At 35.5% G+C, this 21,737-nt stretch overlaps 1 protein-coding gene across 12 annotated transcripts in view; it reads left to right on the forward strand.

The window, feature by feature from the left end:
• INPP4B (inositol polyphosphate-4-phosphatase type II B) overlaps window positions 1-21,737 on the forward strand; it is a 778,265-nt gene that overhangs the window by 593,336 nt on the left and 163,192 nt on the right. For all 12 annotated transcript variants that reach the window (XM_045466827.1, XM_045466836.1, XM_045466862.1 and 9 more), the window contains 2 exons: window positions 12,337-12,467; window positions 12,845-12,949. In XM_045466827.1, the coding sequence (XP_045322783.1) occupies window positions 12,337-12,467; window positions 12,845-12,949 (236 nt within the window). The remainder of the gene's footprint in view (window positions 1-12,336; window positions 12,468-12,844; window positions 12,950-21,737) is intronic.

The raw sequence follows: 21,737 nt of genomic DNA on the forward strand, positions 1-21,737 counted from the left end.
AGATACATGTTCTGTGCAGTGATTTCTAGTGGGAATGAGATTGTATAAAGTCTCTTTTTTTAATTTCTTTTTATTTTATTTTGAGAGAGAGAGAGCAAGCAGCAGAGGGGCAAAGAGAAAGGGAGGCAGAATCCCAAGCAGGCTCCGTGCTATCAGCACAGATGTGGGGCTCCAACTCACAAACCGTGAGATCATCACCTGAACCGAAGTCAAGAGTCGGATGCTTAAATGACTGAGCCACCCATATTGTACAATGTTTCTAATGGAGAATCCATCTAGTATACTAGTTTAAAACATGGACACCAAGGACATATCTCCTGGGTTAATCATGGTTCTGCTACTCACTATCTGGGTGACCTTGGGTAAATTACTTCTCTAAGTTTAATTTTCCTCATTTGTAAAATGAAGATAATAATAATACCTATTTCAATGGGCTGTTATGCATATTGAATGAATGAATATTTGTTAACTTCTTATTACATTGCCTGACATAAATAACCATAATAAACACAGCGCATTTTTTAAATTAATAGAAAATAAATAAGAATTTTGTTCTGTTGTTGACATACTTGGGAATTATGGTAGCCAAGGCTGGCTGGTAAGGGAACACTTCAGCAAAATATTTGAGTGAGCCCTCTGTTGAGCTGAATAGAAGTTGCATTCAGGTGAGTCCCTCAAGTGAGAGATTTCAGTCTTCCTATTCAGGAAGAAACCATACTCACCAAGAATTAAAATAAAAAAGAGAATAAGGGTTAGGCATCCAACTTTGGCTCAGGTCATGATCTCACGGTTTGCGAGTTGGAGCCCCTTGTCGGACTCTGTGCTGATAGTGTGGAACCTGGAGCCTGCTTCAGATTCTGTGTCTCCCTCTCTCTCTCTGTCCCTCCCCCACTCATACTCTTTCTCTCTCCAAAAATAAACAAACATTAAAAAAATTAAAAAAATAAAGAGAGCAAGATTTATAGTCACAAAACCTGGGCACAAGTCTTGATTCTGCCACTTACTAGCAATATGGCATTCAATAAATCACTTCACTTCTCAATTCTATTCTTCTCTTTTGTCTAAAGCGATGTCATTCAATAGAACTTTTCATGATGTTAGAAATGTTCTCTACTTGAAGATGATAGCTATGTGACTAATAAGCACTTGAAATGTGCTGAGTCGACCTGAAGTTTTAATTGTGCTTAGTCCAGCTGGCTCTGGAACGATTATGTCCAAGGTTTGTTTTGAAAATAAAGAAGAGATACATTCTATACAGAAGTATTTTTGGTTACTTGGAATGCCTTACAGTGCTCACCAAAGAGACTCACTGCCAAGCACCTTGTAGAGCCACTTGAATGGCATCTAATTGTGAAACTTGACTAGGGGGTGTCTGGCGCTCCAGGTTTAGGGATGGAAAGGGAAGGAAAACAGCCTGAAATGGTTTCAATTTCTAAGCTTACGAGCACGAGTAATGGAAAGGTGCTGAGAGTGCCAGCACAGTTTTTTGCTTTGCCCCCTGAACTTTCAGGTACAGTTCATAGTTTTCATGGATACCCAGAATGAAAAGACATGCATTTAATATATGTGGATTTCAGACAGACTTCACATTATATGCCACACTTTAAACACCAGTGGAACACTGAGCTTTAAGATATTAAAAAAAAAAAAAAAATATATATATATATATATATATATATATATATATATATATATATATATCATCCATCTTTGATAACTTGAAAACAAACTTCAAGGTGTAAATAAGATGTTACTTAAAAGTAAATAAACACCGGGCCACCTGGGTGGCTCAGTCAGTTAAGTGACTGGCCTTAGCTCAGGTCATGATCTCACGTTTGTGGGTTTCAGCCCCGCATCTGGCTCTGTTCTGACAGCTCAGAGCCTGGAGCTTGCTTAGGATTCTGTGTCTCCCTCTCTCTCTGTCCTCCCCCACTTGCGCTCTGTCTCTGTCTCTCAAAAATAAGTAAACAGTACAAAAAAAAAAAAAAAAAAAAAAAGAAGAAGAAGAAGAAGTAAATAAACACCAAATCACCTTGATCAGGAACAGCAAATAGACTTTTAAGGGAGAATAAGACATGCTTATTTTTATCCCTCATTGTTTTCTAACACAGTTACATAAAACTAAATGATGGAATCTGGCTATTCATCGATACAAACTGCTACAGTGATTACAACTAAACCCTGCAGTTACTGTGTTCCAGTGTTTAGTCTTTGTACATAACTTGAAACCTTCTTGAATATACAGTACAACAGCTGCTTATTTTAATGTCAGGTGAAAATCAGGAGTGACCATTCAGAATATCCCATCATTTTTCAGTGAAATAGTGACTCACGGACTGCAACATTAACCGCGTTGTCATTTTTTTAATGCACTTTTTTTCAAAGCCTGTGATTTATGGTTGCAATTTTTATCCCCACATGGGTTCAAGCACAGACGGTTTGAATTGTGGGTTGAACATACTGTGAAAAATATTGTGAAACTTGACATCTAGTTGAACTTTGTTCAGCTTTATGGTGTCACCCAACCACTTTATGAAATTGAAGCCACCCCCGAGTCATTTATATCATCTATTCTTCATTGACTGTTTAGTGTTTAATTTTTTTTCCCTAATGGGTAAATTCTGTTATGATTCTTTTAGGTTTGATTTAAGGTCTAACTTTGCTCAATGAATGAAAGCAACCTGGCTATTACACTTTGTACCCGTGTATGCCCGCATATAGTTTTAGAGTATGATAACTACCAGAAGGCTCTGGTTAAATTGTATAGCTATTTTTATTGTACAAAATGGTATTGTGCAGCTCATTGTGGGGAAATATTTCTATTTACTGAGGTAATAACAATTTCAAATAACATTTTAATGCCTTTTTTTACTGGGCCTTTGGTATATGAATTTTTATCAGGCTATTTGGTCCTCCTACATTCTTGTAAATGAATTAACTATTATTCTCAGTTACTCTTTCTTACAATGATTACTTTTCATAATTTCAGGAATTTTTGAATTTACATACTCAGGTTTTAAAATTTTATTATTCTGGGTTCACAGTCCTAGTAAAAGAGGTGCTCACATGTGGAGCAGTGACTTCAGCACTAGAGAGATTTCTTGTGCATGTCCCTTAGACGAGCTAAGCAACTCTATAGTCATTTTTCTTTTGAAGAAGTCTAGAAAGATGTTGCTGTGGCCAATGTCAGAGAAATTACTACCTGTGCTCTCTTCTAGGATTTTCATGTCTCACATATAGGTCCTTAACCCATTTTGAGATTATTTTTGTTTATGTTCTAAGAAAGTGGTCCAATTTCATTCTCTTGCATATAGCTGTCCAACCCCATTTGTTGAAAAGACTGTCTTTTTCCCATTGAATTCTTTTCTTCTTTGTTGAAGATTAATCAAGAGTATCTATAAAATACAGCAAGAGAGATAGAAGATCATGAAATGTCCTGAACTACACTCTAGATTTTTCCATCCCACCCCATTTCCCCAACATTTTGCCCCAAACAGAGGGAAATCTTTGTAATGGAATCCCTGTATAGTTAGTGTGTTAGTGAGGGTTCTCCAGAGAAGCAGAATCAATACCTTGTGTGTGTGTGTGTGTGTGTGTGTGTGTGTAGAAAGAAACAGAGACAGAGACAGACAGATTTATTATAAGGAATGGCTCACACAGTTATGATGGCTGGCAAATCTTAACATCTTCAGGGTAAGTCCACAAACTGGAGACCCAGGAGAGTCTATGATACAGTTCTAATCCAAAGGCCAGTGAGCTTGAAGCCCAGGAAAAGCCACTGTTTCAATTTGAGTGCAAAGGCAAGAAAAAGCCAATGTCCTAGTTCAAAGTCAGCCAGTCAATAGAAATTCTTTCTTACTCAGGGAGGGGTCAACCTGTTGCTCTAAACCCCTTCAACTGCTTGGTGAGGCCTACCAAAATTAGTGAGGACAAGGTACTTTGCTCAGTATACCAATTCAAATGTTTATCTCACCCAGAAATACCTACCGTAGCATTTAACTAAATATCTGGATACCTTGTGATTCAGCCAAGTTGACACATAAAATTAACCATCACAGTAAGGAATGCCATATGAAGATACATTTTCAGGTCTTTCTCTATCCCTAAAGAAGACATGACCAATCCAGAGTTGCAGACCTAGATCATACAAGGTTAGAGGACTCAACAGTGTCTCATTTTATCTATTGCATTTATTCATTTTAACTGGGACAGAGCTCAACATTCTACTTTTAGGATAGTTTATATTCTGACTTGATCTCAAATTTCAGGAAGATTGAAGAACAACAGTCTGTAAGCAAACCTTTCATTCAGTCAGTCATCAGGCTCAACACTTCCCACAAACTAAGGACTGTGGTAGGACACAAAGATAAATAAGGCAAGTGTGCCACACTCACAGACTTAGAGCAAATATTCCCGCTGTTGGAATTTCTCCTTGAATACATCATCAGTAGGCTTTAAAACTATGTTGTAAATAGAAGATAAACATTCTCTTCTTTTAACTATGTTCTATTTTGGTGATCTTAAACCTAATTTTATTTTTTTTAGCAGGAAAACCTTATTTTTGTCATACAGAACTATACATGGGGGGGGGGGCACCTGGGTGGCTCAGTTGATTAAGTGTCCGACTCTTGGTTTTGACTCAGGTCATGATCTCATGGTTTCAAGTGAGTTTGAGCCCCACATCGGGCTCCGTGCTGACAGTGCTGATCCTACTTGGGATTCTCTCTCTCTGCCCCTCCCCTGCTCATGCTGTTTCTGTTTCTCTCAAAACTAAATAAAATTTAAAAATAAAAGATCTGTACATGCAATTTGAGTATTAATCAAAAAAAAATTCAATTGGAGCTGGTGATTGGCTGGAATAAGGAAAAGGTCCTGATGCCTGTTCATGTACTTGACTTCTCTTTTGTCAACACCCTCCCCTGTCCCTGAGCCACAGGGTGTAGGGAAAGAAGTTTAAAAACTATCCATCTATTTAATATTCCTTCCAATGTTTTATGAATTATATGTAAAAACTTTAAAACAGGTTTGGCTATTTTTCTTCAGGTTTCCCTGGAACTGATTTTGTGTTCAGTTATTTCCCTTCATTCTTCACAGAGTTGTTTGTTTGTTTTTAATCTCATTTTTCTCCTTACGCTATTTAATAGTCTGGTGTTTCAAGCATATTATATGCTTAGTAGTGTGCTCCTTTATGGAAGGTTCAGAGGATCAGAATGACCTCCTGAAACTTGTGATTTTGCTGAAGAGGTAAAGCCTATATTTTTGAAATATTTAAACAAGGTAGGACAAAAGAAGCCATGTAGACAAACAGTGTACCATGAGGTTATTTCCAGAGATTGGCATGAATATTTCATCAAGTATCAAGAATATCACACTTTTACAGTTGGAATGCCAAGATCCAGAGTGTAAAGATATTTTTCAAGTAAGCCTTAGCGATCATCTGTCTCCTTTGAGATTTATTTTATCTGGTTTACTTTTATTTTTGCAGGTAGCAACGTAAAAGGGAATGGATGGCAGTAAATGCCAAAAAAATGTTTAATGTGTATGAGGCCTAAGCTTATTAGTATTTGAATATTCAGTCTTTTCTTTCAACATCTTTTTTTTTTTTTTTTTTTTTTGGCTACTTCTTGGACTCTAGGAGAGTCCTAGCCTATCTCTTAGAAGATTTTTTTTAAAACGTAGAGTTCTAGTGATAGCAAAGTAATGAATTCATAAAAGATTGTATGTGTTTAGGAAGGCAGTGGATTTTCCAGAAAGACATTTTTGCCGTTATTGTTGTAAAGTAGCAGTTGAAGGAGACAGCTTTTAAAAGTAGATGCTGTTGTTGCTGTGAATAAATGAGAATGTTTATAGATGAGGAAGGAGTATTTTTAAAAATATTTTTCTATGGATTAAAAATGTATTTACACAGCTCATCTCTTTTGCCATTCACACCAAAGGCAGAGTGAAGATGTGTAACTATTTAACTGTAACATTAATGCCAAGATTGCTACCCAGATAAATGTGGAGACATGCAAAGACTTTGTCTATGGGTCTTGTAATATTGGACACCAGTACACACTTGAACATATTTTAGGGAATATCAGTTACCATGCACTGCATACCTAGTAGCTGTACCATTCTAACTAAAAGGTCCAGATATAACAATACCAAACTATAACTTACCCTTTGTTCAAGTTCACTTTAAAAGTACATGAAAGGGGCGCCTGGGTGGCGCAGTCGGTTAAGCGTCCGACTTCAGCCAGGTCACGATCTCGCGGTCCGTGAGTTCGAGCCCCGCATCGGGCTCTGGGCTGATGGCTCAGAGCCTGGAGCCTGTTTCCGATTCTGTGTCTCCCTCTCTCTCTGCCCCTCCCCCATTCATTCTCTGTCTCCCTCTGTCCCAAAAATAAATAAACGTTGAAAAAAAAAGTACATGAAAATTAAAACAAAAAAAAGTACATGAAAATTTACAAATGTAGTTCTAGAAGTCAATAGCCCCACTCCTTCCAAACCCCATTTACTCAGCTTATGTTCATTAAGTACCTTCAATAAATAAGGCACTCTGGTTTTTTTTGTTTGTTTGTTTTTTAGTTTAATTTTGTGTGTATGTGTGTGTTTACACCAGGGAATTATATGGGCTGAGGAAAAGAGTGGAAACGGGGATTATAGTCTAAAAGACTTGGTATTCTAGTGACTCAGAGACAAACAAGCTGTTTCACTGAGATGCTTCCATCTGTGAAACAAGAGGTTTCACATTATTCTCTGAACTTCCTTCCAACTGTAACATTCTGTGAGTTTATAGTTATTTTTTAAAACTATATCAAAAAAGTTAGATTTATTCTGGTATCCCGTAACTTGGACAGTCTAACAGGATATTTTGAGAATAAGGACGTGCTAATAATCACAATAGAAGATGAAAAAAGTTATATTAGCTTTGGTTTCCTGTAACTTGGACAGCCTAACAAGATATGTTGAAAGTAAAGACATGCTAATAATCATGACAGAAGGACAGGTGTAAACTGGCATATACACATATGTTCCACCTGTAACATATGTTGGTAAAATGACAATGGGGGAAATCAGTAACATAAAACATATACATACACAAAAAGACCTTTATCATCTATGCATGTCAATAATTTTGCTTTTTTGAGTTTTATTTATGATGCACATATCATTGAGACTTTTTGTCTAGCGCTTAACCAAGCACTAATATATAACTGATAGTGAATGCTAAGAGAGTGCCATTCCTAGGGAAGACCCATCAACTACTTAGTGGCAGGCCAATTACGTCAGATCTCTTTCAACTTAGAGAGGAGGGCAGTTTGTCCTCAGTAGGTGAAACAAAGTTTGGATGTGTGTATGCCTTTACTGTTCACTGTGCCACTGCCATTACCCACATCTGACAGCTTTCAGAATGCCTGGACCAATGATATGATGTCCCACATAACATTGTTTCTACCAAAGGATACTTGCTATAACAAAGGATGTGCAACAGTGAGCTTGAAATTCCTGCATGCCCTACCACCCCAAAGCCACAAATCTAATACAGTAGTGGAACATTATTAACCATGAGAGGCTCAGCTAAGGCCCCATTTTAGGGGAACTTAACCTTAGGATTGGAGTACTGGTCTCCAGGATGAAGTTTGCTGATAGAGGATGTCTACCACAGGTAGAATACTCAGCTCTCGGAAAAAGGGGGAGCCTTATTACAATCAATCACGATGCCCACTAGTGGAGTTGTGCTTCTTTACCCTACCACCTTAGACTTTGCCAATTAGAATCCTAGTTCTTGAGGCATGGATAGGGGCAGTTCTGTCAGTAAGCCATAAAGAGTCCCACTTATCTGAAACCTATGTGTGGTTCACATGTGGTCTGATTATCATGCATTTCTTACTACTACAATGGATCAGCAAAGATGGCAAGGGATACTTATCATTGTGAGGAAATAGGGCTGCTGCTTCATAATCTGAGTGAAGAGAAATATGCCTGGCACTTAGATGTGCTCCATGCCCAGAGGTGAATGGGAGATTACAGTAACTAAGATTCCTTAAAAGCAAAGAAACTAAGGGCCTAATCACTTGGGATTAATGTCTGGATCACCTCACAAGGTAGCACCCCAGACCAGCTGAAGTGCCAAAGGAATGTGAGGAAAATCTAGAATGAGCGGTAGAGATTGGTGATGAATGTCAACTAAGGCCCCAAGGATCACTGGAATATTTCATATTATAGCTTGGCTCATTACTCCATTTTGGGGAATTGCATCTGGTCATCACTTCAAAGGATTATACTTGAACTTCCCTCTTAGGGAAGATATGAGGGATGATGTTTTATATGCCACAAGGATGTCAGGGAGTGATGGAAGTGCAAGTTCTACCAGGGGTGGCCTGTCCTGGGCCCAGTTGATGTACTTTTCTATAGTGGGCCAACCTTAACTTGTCCTCAAGTTTTGACTGTTTGCCCAATGGAGGGCTCCAGATGCTGCCACCATTGTCACCTTATTTCCTAACACCACCAGCTATATCAGCCTCCCTCAGGGTGAAGACCAGGTGTTAGCATGCCCCCAATGGCATCTATATCCAGAATGGTTCAGGTACCTATGACTAGATCCAGGACAGTTCTATCTCCACTGGGATATTGCTTCCCCAGTGGCCACCCAGAAGAGACAAGCAGAAGTGCAGAGGAGTTAATGTCTCATAGGATGAATCTTTACCAATGAAATACTATAGAAGGTGGTAAGGAACTGGCGTATAAATGTTGCTTTTTCCATTTAACAACGTTTTCCAAGGTGCGTTGGTTCCACATGACTTATCTAGAGCTGTTTCACATGACCAAGTAACCAGCCATGTTTTCTTGTGAAGTTCTGCCCAACTCAGTAACCTCCCACCTTATGTCTACTTTCTGTTTCTCCTACAGCACTTCTCTTCTCACCTCCCTTTTGCTGACCTAGGATTGCTTGATCTCAGTCTCTGCTTCCTAGAGAACCTGGCTTGAGATACAAATCAAGGTCCTTCAACTCCCAAGTTTTGTTGACTGAGTAACAAATTAAAATGCAGTGTAAACAGTCCTCACCTTCCCAACTGAAAAGTTTCCTGATTTGAGTACCCCTAAGTACCTTCTCTCTTTGTCTATTTTAGTGTATTAATGTAATCAATTTCTTTCGTTTTTCTTAAATTTACAACTACTCTCTTACTATGTCCCATTTTGTTTTCTAACTTTTTATTACTCTGCTCTGGTTTATTATACTTTTATTTTATAGTTCCTCTGTATTTGAGGGTTTTCTTCAATGCAGAGAAGCTTTATTTGGTTGTTTTTCCCTTTTAGAACATGTAGCTGTTCAGTGCCAGAAATGAGCAGTGAATGTCAGGTTTCATCTATAGATTTCTGTATATCATTTTTGACATATTGGAGGAGTGTAATAAATTGTAAACAACACATTATGGACTCCTTTCAGCTTATCTCAAGTCCCCAAGAACACTAAACTTTTCTGACCATGCTTTGCCAGGTTTCTCTTAGGGAAGGAGACGTACCCCACCCCAGTATCCTACAATGTCTTCAGCAGCTTCATTACCACCCTTCCTTCCCTCCCTCATTCCCTCTCTTTTCATTATTCTTTCTGACAAGGATTCAGGGACAACATGAATTATAAACCCATAGTGCATCTATGAGTATTAAATAGGAATACTTAGCTAGCATTTTCATTTTAACTGTATATTGAAAATAAAGTAAGTTGATATGTCACAGTTGCTGTCGATCTCATATCTGACCTAATTGCCCAGATCTTTTGACTTAGATATCTCAGGCTTTTGGAATTATTTTTTTGTGTTGGTTGTTGTTGTTTTGTCCTGAATTTGAATTTGTCCAGCCATTTGAGTGCACACAGAGAACTTGACTCTCCAGTTTTTCGGTCTCCCCCTTCAACTTCGGTCATGAACTTTCTTTACTCTTATTGTCTATTAGTTGACCACTTCTTCTCCCATAAATGTTGTGAGATGAAAGCTAATCTATGGAAAAGTTAAAAATGAGATTAATGTTTGCCAAAATTGTGGAGACATCAGATAAAAGATGCAGCACTACTATACTGCATCCCCATTGAAACAAAACAAAGGCAGCTACGAGCATTTGAAAGCAAGTCACATTTTTGCACACTATCCATTATTCTTACATTTAAAAGGATGTTAGAGATTCTACATCTTCTGAATTTATTAGCTTGGTATTTAGCATGTTTCACGGCCAAAATAGCAAAGAAGGTTCATTATTGCTGGTTAAATTAGCCTCATGAAAATGTTGTTGGTAAAAGGTTACAGAAATGAGTAAGAGATCTAACCAAGCAGCATGTTAGACTATTTATCATTATAATTTAAAAAGGCATTCTGATGATTTGAATTAACTTGGCTAAAGGCTAGAGAATTAGATAGAAGGTAATAATTAAAACCTAAATGGCAGGATTAGCTCTTCCTTTTGATAAAGAAAAGACAAAACATGCATACCGCATTTACTTAAATTGTCCTCTTGAGAGAAACTGAGGCCAATAAATCACAACTGATTATACCATTTATGGGCTTTTAAAATATTTTACAGCTATATTGTAAATAAACTGGGTTACTGGAATATCTTGTGTTTCCTTCAGACCTAGTCAGATAGCCCTTCCCACATTATTTTTTTCCACATTATTTTATTTTGGATGGCTGAAGTCATAGGATTTAGCTGTTTTTCTATTGAGGTTTTAGTGTTTGGTTTTTAACTGAATTGTCGTATATATATTATATGCATATTATATATATATATAACATATAATATATAATATATATCATATATTTATATATTATATATTTATATATAATGTATAATATATGTATTAATATATAATATATATTAATATATATTTTATATATTATATATTTATATATTATATATTTATACATATATTATATAATATATAGAGGATAGTTAAGTTTTTGTCATCTTTGTGAAGTTTTACCAGTGAAAACATTTATTTAACTTGTATTTTTTTTTTTTAACCTCTTTGCCATATAAAACTTTAATGTTTGGGTGACCTAAATTACTCATATCTTCCTTTGTGTTAAAATTATTTATTTTATTTTAATTCCAATGTAGTTAACATACAGTGTTATTTAATTTTAGGTGTACAATATAATGGTTCAACAATTCCATATATTTCTCAGTGCTCATCAAGATAAGTGTACTCTTAATCCCCTTTGCCTATTTCATCCATCTCCACACCCACCTCCTCTCTGATAACCATCTGTTTGTTCTCCATAGTTAAGAGTCTGTTTATTGGTTTGTCTCTTTTTTTTCCATTTATGTGTTTGTTTTGTTTCTTAAATTACACATATGAGTGAAATCATATGATATTTGTCTTTCTCTGACTAGCTTATTTCACTTACCATTTTACTCTCTAGATCTATCCATGTTGTTGGAAATGGCAAGATTCCATTCTTTTTTATGGTTAATATTCTATTGTATGCATACATATACTACTTCTTTATCCATTCATCGATTGATGGAAACTTGGGTTGCTTCTATAATTTGGCTATTGTAAATAATGCTACTATAACATAGGGTGCAAAATCCTTTTGAATTAGTATTTTTTTTTATTCTTTGGGTAAATACCCAGTAGTACAACTACTGGATCATAAGGTAGTTCTGTTTTTTACTTTTTAGGGATGTCTATACTATTTTCCACAGTTGTTTTACCAGTTTTCATTTCCCCCCATCCTACATCCTCATCAATGCTTGTTGTTTCTTGAGTTTTTTATTTTAGCCATTCTGACAGGTGTGAGGTTATAGCTCAGTGTGGTTTTGACTTGCATTTCCCTGATGATGTGTGATATTGAGCAGTTTTTATGCGTCTGTTGCCCATCTGTATGTCTTCTTGGAGAAATGTCTATCCACGTCTTCTGCCCATTTTTTAATTGGATTATTTGTTTTTTTGGTGTTGAGCTGTATAAACTCTTTATATATTTAGGATACTAACCCTTTATTGGATATGTCATTTGCAAATATCTTTTCCAATTCAATAGATTGCCTTTTAGTTTTGTTGGTTTTTTCCTTGGCTATGTAGAAGTTTTTGTTTGTTTGTTTGTTTGTTTGTTTGTTTTGATGTAGTCCCAGTAGTTTATTTTTGCTTTTGTTTCTCTTGCCTCAGGAGACATATCTGGAAAGATATTGTTAGGGCTGATGTAAGAAAATATTTTTTTTTCTAATAAGTGCATAAAACTTTCCTGAAATGGATGGTAAATCAGTTTCTTTTTAATTTGGCAACCTTTATAGTGTTCCTTGTCTGTGGACATAAGATCAAAATTATTATTTTCCCCTCTTTTCCATTCTTAACAGAAACCAGGAGCTAAAGGAACTTGGTGAGCTTTCTCCGCACTGGGACAATCTACGGAAAAATGTCCTTACTCACTGTGATCAAATGGTGAATATGTACCAAGATATTCTGACAGAACTTAGCAAGGAAACAGGTATGAAAGCAAAAACTTTTTACGTATTCAAACTAAATTCCATTTCATATATGTTAGGTGAAAACAATAATAAACGTTGTTATGGATATGGAAGAGCCAAAATTAAAAAAAAACAACTTTTATTTCTAACTCTACCATCTTGGCATGATAGACCCGGAAGAAACAAATTGCACTATTTTATCTCATGGTATTATTATAAGAATAACTGAGAATTTTTAAATTGAATTTCCGTAAAGAAAAGCAGCTTATACAAATATGTTTTCCTTTCTGAAATCCTTGTAACATTTTTCTATATCAAGCATACTTTTCAACATACGTGCATACACACACATTTATTATTTACTTAATAATAATGTTCAGTTTTTTTTTCCACTTAGGGTCCTCTTTCAAATCAAGCAGCAGCAAAGGAGAGAAAACATTAGAATTTGTTCCAGTAAATCTACATTTGCAAAGAATGCACGTCCACAGCCCTCACTTGAAAGGTAATATATAATATTCTTTTTTTTTTTAATGAGCAAATTATGTTAGTGTGTGCTTTTTTTAAAAAGCTTTACTATTGGCAGAATTTAAAATTTCAGAATTATATAAAGATGAGGATGAAGCAATTTAACTTGATAATGACCCTGATTACTACAAAAGGGGGTATAGCATTTTTGTTGCTGTGTTTCTAAACAATACTTTAAAAATGTGGCACCTGACTTGAGTAACAGGTGAATATACGAAGTAAGTGTTAACTTCCTAAGTAGTACCAGTGATGGCTAATAAATGTGCTACTGTTTTAATAAGAAAAAGGAAAAACAAGACTTGTTCATTTTGTTCCTATCTTGAAAAATCAAAGCCCAAAGATAGACTCATGAGCTGTTTTTCTGATTTAGTGGTGACTATCAACAGAATCACCCGCTTCTCTATGAGCAGGGAATTTATCAGAAAGAAGGTGGTAGAGTATTTTACTATACTCAGTTGTGAGAAACATTTTTCAAGGAAAAGTGTATAGATTTTTATAAGCATACTTGAATGAGGTTTACAGCGAACACTGTATTGCATTCATTGCCATTCTACATGATTCCTTGCTATTTCTTAGTAAAAAAAATATTTTAAAATATTCTTCTCATCTCCCACTTCCTTTAACTTATTGCAATATCAATTTTTGTGCATAAGTAGAGTGACTATATGCCTGCATTCACATACATCAAAGTCTGATATTATGCTTGTTGTCCAGCATCATTGTTAAAGAAGCTCTTCACCTCTCTTTCCTCTCAAAAGTCTCCCTGTTTAATGGTAAGTGCTATAGTCATCCTACCAGTACCCATGTTCCTGGAGCCAAAAGTTACTTTAGATCATCCAATCCTTCAGGATAAGTGTATCAACATGCAAACACACACAGATACATCTAAAGATGCATGCTAACACCCTATTTTGTAGCCATTGTCACAATATAGAGGTTCTAGGTTTTGAAAAGTCAAAATCTCTATTCTGCTTTAGAATCATCTGAAGTTTTACAAGCATAAAAATTAACCAGTTTTTCTGTGTTTGTACATATTGATTATATATATGAAACCAGCTAATGTGCAAGTTTAAGTGTAGTTATAATCATTATGATGTGTAATGTTAATACCTCTAGTAACCTTTATCTACTATCTAATATTTTAACTTGGCTCCTTTTCACCAGAAGTTATATCACTGAAAGAACTGAAATACAAATGAAATGGATTGGCCCAAAGCATTTAGAAACTCTTCCTTGATTGCTGCATATCTACTAGTAGTTTGAACATAACATCCAGTGGTTTTAAAAATCATCAAAACCAAAGTATAAATAAATAATAAAGAAACTAAAATACTTAAAATCTATCTGAAAACCAATGTATTTTTTTCTAATGACCAATATTAAATCACTCTAATGATATAGTAAAGTTTATGTAATTTGAAATGAAACAGAATTTCAGCTCTCCCATTTTTGATGTATGACCTTAAGTCCGTTATTTACTTTCTAAGCAAGTGTACTTTTCCTATTTAAGTGAATTGGAGTATGTAAAACACCTAGAATGAACAATAATAGCCATTATGAAACAGGTAGCATTTGCCATCACTGGAACAAAATAGATCTTTCAGTTCTATCAGGTCTGTTAAAAGGAGAAAAGTGATCAGTGAAGAGCCTATTAAGGGACAATGAAATCTTGAACTAAGAAGTAGCCAGATTTAGAGAAAAGATGACTTAGGCATTTTGGAAAAATTATCATATGTAAGCACTTAATGACTGATAGAAGGAAGAAATGAGAGAAGGACAACTTCAGTACCTCTGTGGATAGATAGCTGTATCATCAAACCAAGTGGCTTGTTGGGGCCCAATTGATACGGATGTATATTTAAATATGCATTCAAATATTTGGCAGTGATCCTAACATATTTCCACCAAACAAAGAAAAAATATTATCTAGGTGACCTTTTATTATACTTACTTCTTGAAAACAAAACAAAAACAGAACCATTTGTGCTGTTCTTTCCAAGATGCTATCTGAAAAATGGACCAGAGTGAGCTAGAAGGAAAACAATGTGTTCAGTTTGGGTTTCTGTAATTTGACAGGAAGAAACTTGCAACTGAAGTAAATTTCTAAAAGCAAACATAATTTCTCCTAATTATTTTGGTTTGTGATATGTATCAGTTTCCTAGATCTGCTGTAACAGAGTACCACAAACTGAATGGCTTAAATAAACAAAAAATTATTGTCTTGCAGTCTGGAGGCCAGAAGTCTGAAATCAAAGTTTTGGCTAAGCTAGCTCCCTCTGAAACCTATAGGGGTATTCTTCCTTACCTCCTCCTGGCTTCTGATAGCTTGCTGGCAGTCTTTGATTTTCTTTGGTTTATCAATGCATCATACGGTGTTCCCTGCGCATTTTAACATCATCTCCACTGTGTCTGTCTCTATCTCCGAACCTCCCCCTTAAGGACACCACTCACACTGAATTATGATCTGTCCTAATGACCTGATTTGAACTAGAGTACATCTGTAAAGACCATATTTCCAAATAAGGTCATATTCTAGGATATCTTTCTGGGAAGCATGAATCAACCCATAATAACAGGATATATAGAGGAATTTCTTATTTGTGATGATAAATATCAAGTAGTATAGAGAAAAGCAAGATTTTGATGTTATGGAACTAGGGTACGACTCATGAACTAGAAGACTTTTGCTCTAGAGCAGTTTTCAGAAAGACTGGTTCTTCTTTTTGAAGACCTAAAGGAGAAAATGTGGGAAAAGGCTAGATATCCTCATAGCCAAGAATTAATGCAAAGGTACTGAGTTCTACCGCATACTGACTTTTTCTCCAAGGCACCTCATGAAAATTTTATAGGTATTGTATTGTATTGTATTACACATATATAAATAATTTTATATACATCATATATATGGTATACATATAATACATGTAATATTGTGGGGCGCCTGGGTGGCGCAGTCGGTTAAGCGTCCGACTTCAGCCAGGTCACGATCTCGCGGTCCGTGAGTTCGAGCCCCGCGTCCAGCTCTGGGCTGATGGCTCGGAGCCTGGAGCCTATTTCTGATTCTGTGTCTCCCTCTCTCTCTGCCCCTCCCCCGTTCATGCTCTGTCTCTCTCTGTCCCAAAAATAAATAAACGTTGAAAAAAAAAATTAAAAAAAAATACATGTAATATTGAATATTAAGCTTATATGTTTTTTAAAATATGTTTTTATAAGTTGAAAATTGATTATTTGAGATTGGAATTTAGGTAAAGTAAGTGCTTTATAGACTATATCACCAACTATATGTTATAATAGAAATTGAAAACTTGACTGAATTTTTGGGGTCCTACCATTCACTTCTTTGATATTGACTAAGTTAAATAAGCTTTCTGAGCATTGGTTTTCTTATTTGCAAAATAAAATGGTTAAAGTTTAAGATGACAGTCAATTAAATTTTCTACTTGCTTATATAACATGTAGTCAGCATATTAAAATAATTTCAGCTAAATTTATTTAAGATCCATGGTTACTGGTTTGAATGTTTAGCTGCATTACAGACAACATTTTACAAGGTAATGATGCAAGTAAGATTGGCCAAGCCTTGGTATTTTCACTGGTGAGTTATTTGGATGTAGTCTACATTTATTTTCATTCTCACCATTAGTAAATTACCTCAATCCACATTTGATTAATATGCCTGATATATTTGGATAGGCAGCTTTGCAAACATTAGCAGGCAGATTCACCAAACACAAGGCTAATGTCTAGCTCTAGAAACAAGTAACTGAGCAGAACTAATGTTGTCCTGTCTCATACTGACAAATGAAATAACCTCCATTTAACGTCAGGTGCCCCAGGCCCATTAAGTTAACTTTTCACCCTTATTCATTACTTAATACAGCAAATACAATCCCAACAGAGATCTTAGATGGCAGTGACAGTAACAAAGACAAAACCTTGAAATTAAGAACAAAGTTTTCTACCCCAGTGAATATTACTTTAATAGAAAACCAGTTATGAATATTATAAAATATGGATTCTTGTAACACTTTTTTAAAGGTTTATTTTATTTTTGAGGGAGAGAGAGAGAGAGAGTGAGCAGAGTGAGGGAGACAGAGGATCTGAAGCAGGCTCCACGCTGACAGAAGAGAGCTGGATGTTAGGTTCAAACTCACAAACCATGAGATCATGACCTGAGCCAAAATCAAAAGTCAGATGCTTAACTGACTGAGCCACCCAGGCACCCTGGATTCTTGTGATATTATTCTGTCTTTAACTTGCTTTATTTTATGTTATAGATATATAATAGCATATTATAGTACATGGCAAAGAGAGAGAGACAGAGACAGAGACAAGGAGACAGGGTAAGAAAGATACAAAGAGAAAAGAAAGAAAAAATCTATAGTATATCATAAAGCTATAGTTGGAATCAGGTGCAACATAAGCCAGAATTTATTGTGTAACTAGGATGAATCAGCTAACCTCTGCTCCTTAGTTTTCAAACATCCACATTGAGGGAAGGAACAAATGAGGAGCTGTTTAGAGCTCCCTGATTTCTGTGTCTCGAGTTTGAGTATATCACATCATCAATGAAGTATAATTACTTTTAGATATGTTTCATGATGTTGCCAAATTGTTTCAACTATTTTGAAATAGTTTTCCCTTAAAATTCCTTGTTCTCTTGTGATTCACGTCAAAGTCATTTTGTGGGCCATGTTGAAGTCAGGGATTGTGCTTAAATTGCTCCTTGAAACGAGATCAGCATGTCTATGTTTTTTTTTTTTTTTCTTTTCATTAGAACTATTTTTATAGTTGTAGGAACTTTAAAGAGATTTTCTGGGAAAAAATAGACTTATTATCTCATATCTATTATTAAATGGCTTTTAAAGGCTATGAGGCAGCCCTATTATTAAATTTCAAGCCAACCTAGTATCCTTAGCTTGATGAGATTTGCAACTTGAATTCCACTTCCCTGTTATGCTGTGTATGATGCCATTTTCACAAAGCCAAGGACAAGTTTTGAGATATGAACTATCAAAAAAAGAAGACACACAGATTCTATTTTTTTTTAGAAAGAAAAAAGGCCTCTGATTTTATTGCTCAAATTTTCATAAAATAAATGTCCACCTAGATTTTTATAGTTGCCTCTAAGTATCAAAAATATGAAAGCTTTTATTATATACAGTTAAGGACTGTTCATATCATAAAGATAGATAATTTAAACAGCAGGATAAAATGAGGAAATTTTTCCAAAGAGACAAATATGAATGATAGGATTGTTATTTAAGAGTTTTATTTTTATTGACTATTTGTTTACTTGTATATCTGCTCATTCTTAGAGGAATACAATACATTTCAGTTAATTCTAACTGAATTTTAAAAAGTACAACTGTTACAGCCAAGACTGAACATAGTACTTTAAGTGTATACCGTTCTTCATCAACTACACTAAGATACCAGGAAATGAATTCCATAGTGTACCAAAATCTGTCTACCATTTTTGTCATAATTGCAAGTGGCATTCAAGGGTGAAAGGACCAAAGAGATAAATCTATCAGTTCCAATACTGTGATATTGGTAAATGATAATTGTCAAATAATATTTACAAAATACTAAGACTCCCAAGAGTTGAGATTTTGTGATTTCAGTAAGAATGTGGTATTTAAAAATTATAGTGATTAGTGTAAAGTATGACAGACATGATTTCAAAGTTAAGGATTATATAGCTGTATACAGCATCTTCTTATTTTAGATTATGTGACAAACCTAATGTATCCATAGCTGAAGAGCACAGCTGTATTCTTTTGCTTAAGTTCATGTAAATTCTGAGAATAACATTCAGCAGCTACTTTCTGTTTCTTTCAGAGCCACTCCTTGGTCATTCATGATTGTGGAACCATCCCAGTGTGGGGATGGGGCTTTCCTCACATCATCTATTTTCCAACTCTCCCCAGATGCCAACTGAATGTCCTAAATTTCAACTCAATTCTAACATTATTTACCTGGAGATATCATCAGATTCCCAGGTTAATGACTGCCCTTCACTTCAGATGCCAATCGAAAGTCCAGCTTGTTACCCGTACTTTTGACTATCCGGCTTGAAATCAAAGGTTCCCTTCTCCTTGCATTCAATTAATTTGACAGAGCTATTCACAGAACTCAGAAAAACATTTTATTTACTAGATCACTGGTTTATTACAAAAGGATATAATAGCCAGATGGAAGAGATGCACAGGGCAAAGCATAGGGAAAGTATCCAGAACTTCCATGCTCTCTGAACACCTCTCTCCCAGCATCTCCACATGTTCACCAACACGGAACCTCTCCAAACCTAGTCCTTTGGGTTGTGTTTTTGTTTGTTTGTTTGTTCATTTGAGACTTCACTACATAGGCATAATTGATTAAATAATTGGCCATTGAGGATTGAAGTCAATCCCCAGCTCTTCTCTTCTCCCAGGAGGCAGGGTGTGAGAGGAGGGATAGAAAATTCCAACCTCTAATCACTTTGTTTGATTCACTGGCATCCAGTCCCTATCCTTAGGTGAGGTCCGATAGTCACTTCATTAAACATGAGAAAAGCTCTCAACGCTGAGGAAATTCCAAGGGTTTTTAGGACCACTGTACCAGAAGAGAGAACAAAGACCAAATATTTATTTCCTGTTATTGTTAAGGAACAAAAATTCAACCGAGTGATTTAAAAGATCAAATTGACTTTATTGAATGATTCATGAATCAGACAGCATCCCACCTAGTAAATAGAAAGGAGCTCTGTAGAGCTAAAGAAAGGAAAGATTTTTTTAAAGGTATTGAGGAAATGGGGAAAAAGAAAACGATTGGCAAAGGAATCCATTGTTTTAGGCAAGATCATCCTAAGGGAAATGGAAGGGACCTGTTAGTAAATCTCCTAGTGCTGACCAAGAAATTCTGTGTTGACTAGTTAAAGATTACATTCCTGGGGGGCTGAAACTGCAGTTAGATTAGGTATTAAGACTTGGTTTGCTGATGTGGGTCTCTTGACTGACTATTTTGAGCCTGTGGCTGTCTTTTTTATGTTATAAATCACAATATCAGAGTTATCAATGTTTAAATTTTAACACTTCAACTTTTTGAAGACTTCAAATATACAAAGGTTAGGTAAACCTAAATTCTTTGACCCCCTACAAAATAGGCACATAAAGATCCCAGCTTTTTGAGCAATGGTTTTAATCAAGGTAGGTAGAATCAAAAGGCAAGAAAGTGAGAGAGCAAGAGAGACCTACTTGCTCTTTCCGCATCCAGACATAAACCCTACTTATTGTCCCTGTGGAGAAAGCCTCTTGAGATTAATGGATTATTAAGGTTGGCTTGCAAGGTGGGGAAATGGGAGAGATGTCTTCTAAAATATAGATAGTGTTCAGTTCTGCTAGCTGTGCTGAAACATAGCAACACTACTTTTTACTTGACTATTTGAAATATTTTCTATGAAGTTCAAGAATAAAGAATATTTGGGGAGTCTCCTGTGTTTTACCTCCTGGTACCTTCACCCTGGAGAACATATACCTATGTTAGGAAATTGGCTCCCTTTCTGTTCTTATTTTTTTTCAAATCCTGATTGTTGTGATACTAATTATTATGTAAACTTTCCCGAGAATTTCATATTCCCAATATGCTTTCTGGTTAATTTATTTTTAATATCTTGTTTAAAATGATAACAAATGGTAAATAAAATTATAAAAAATGATAATTTACTGAAAAGAATGGGAAATAAAGGATATGATTTAAGGAAACACTGGATATTATAAGGCTATATTAAAAACAAATTATAAACATTGTACTTCCCTTAGTAAATTCACTCCTAGCAGAAGTATGAATGAACAATTCTAAAACTATTTTATTTATATACTAGGGTTAATCAATATGTAGGTATGAAGATAGTGAGCAAAAGAAGTTAGAAATAAAGAAGGAAGGAAGGCCAGAAGGAATCTTGTGATTCTGAACTGAATCAGAGTAATAATATGGACTCATGGGTTTGTTGTTGTTAGTATAGATAGATATAGATGTGTGTATGTAAACAAGTTAGTATACATACATATATTTCCTACCTCTAGCCCCTGAAAGGATTGGAAGCAATAGTAATGAGCATACCTACCCCCAGTATTTGATTTCTAAACACCATTGTCCAGTAAAAGGGACTAGGATTCTTGGAAAGCTGGTTGATTCTAGAGCTGAGGCAGAGAAAATATAAGATTAGAGTCTAGAGTATCCTGTGGCCCTAGAAAGTAAGGAAGTGCTCAAAAAATGAACAACGATGACAAAACTGGTGTGTGTGAAAGGAACATATATAAATAGCACAAGAGCTAACTGAAGGAGCTCCCAATGGACAAAGCTGGAACAACTTGAACATAAAGATAGTGTTAGTTCATAAACCAAGGAACAAAGTACCCATGAGCCCATATTGATGTTAATAAAAAGCTGAATATATGAAAGAATAAAGGAGAAGGGTCAACTATTCTTTCCAGAAGAATTCCAATTAATGAATGTGGAAGGAATGAGGGAAATGGAAAATGACCATTCAAACACAGCAGTAATAATTGCCTTAGACAAGATTTATCAATAGATGCTAAAATGAGTGGGAGCAAGTTAAACAGAAACAAGATACTGCATTGTCTTAAAATATGTCTCTTTAAATATTTAGTAACTTTACCGTGAAGAATCAACTTGTCATCACAAGGTTAACAGCACGTAATACATAACAACTTAACATACTCCCTGTTATAATGCACTGAGAAGGGCATATTGTCTCCATA

The sequence above is a fragment of the Leopardus geoffroyi genome, chromosome B1 (assembly GCF_018350155.1).
Source record: "Leopardus geoffroyi isolate Oge1 chromosome B1, O.geoffroyi_Oge1_pat1.0, whole genome shotgun sequence".
In the NCBI taxonomy this organism is placed as follows: domain Eukaryota; kingdom Metazoa; phylum Chordata; class Mammalia; order Carnivora; family Felidae; genus Leopardus; species Leopardus geoffroyi.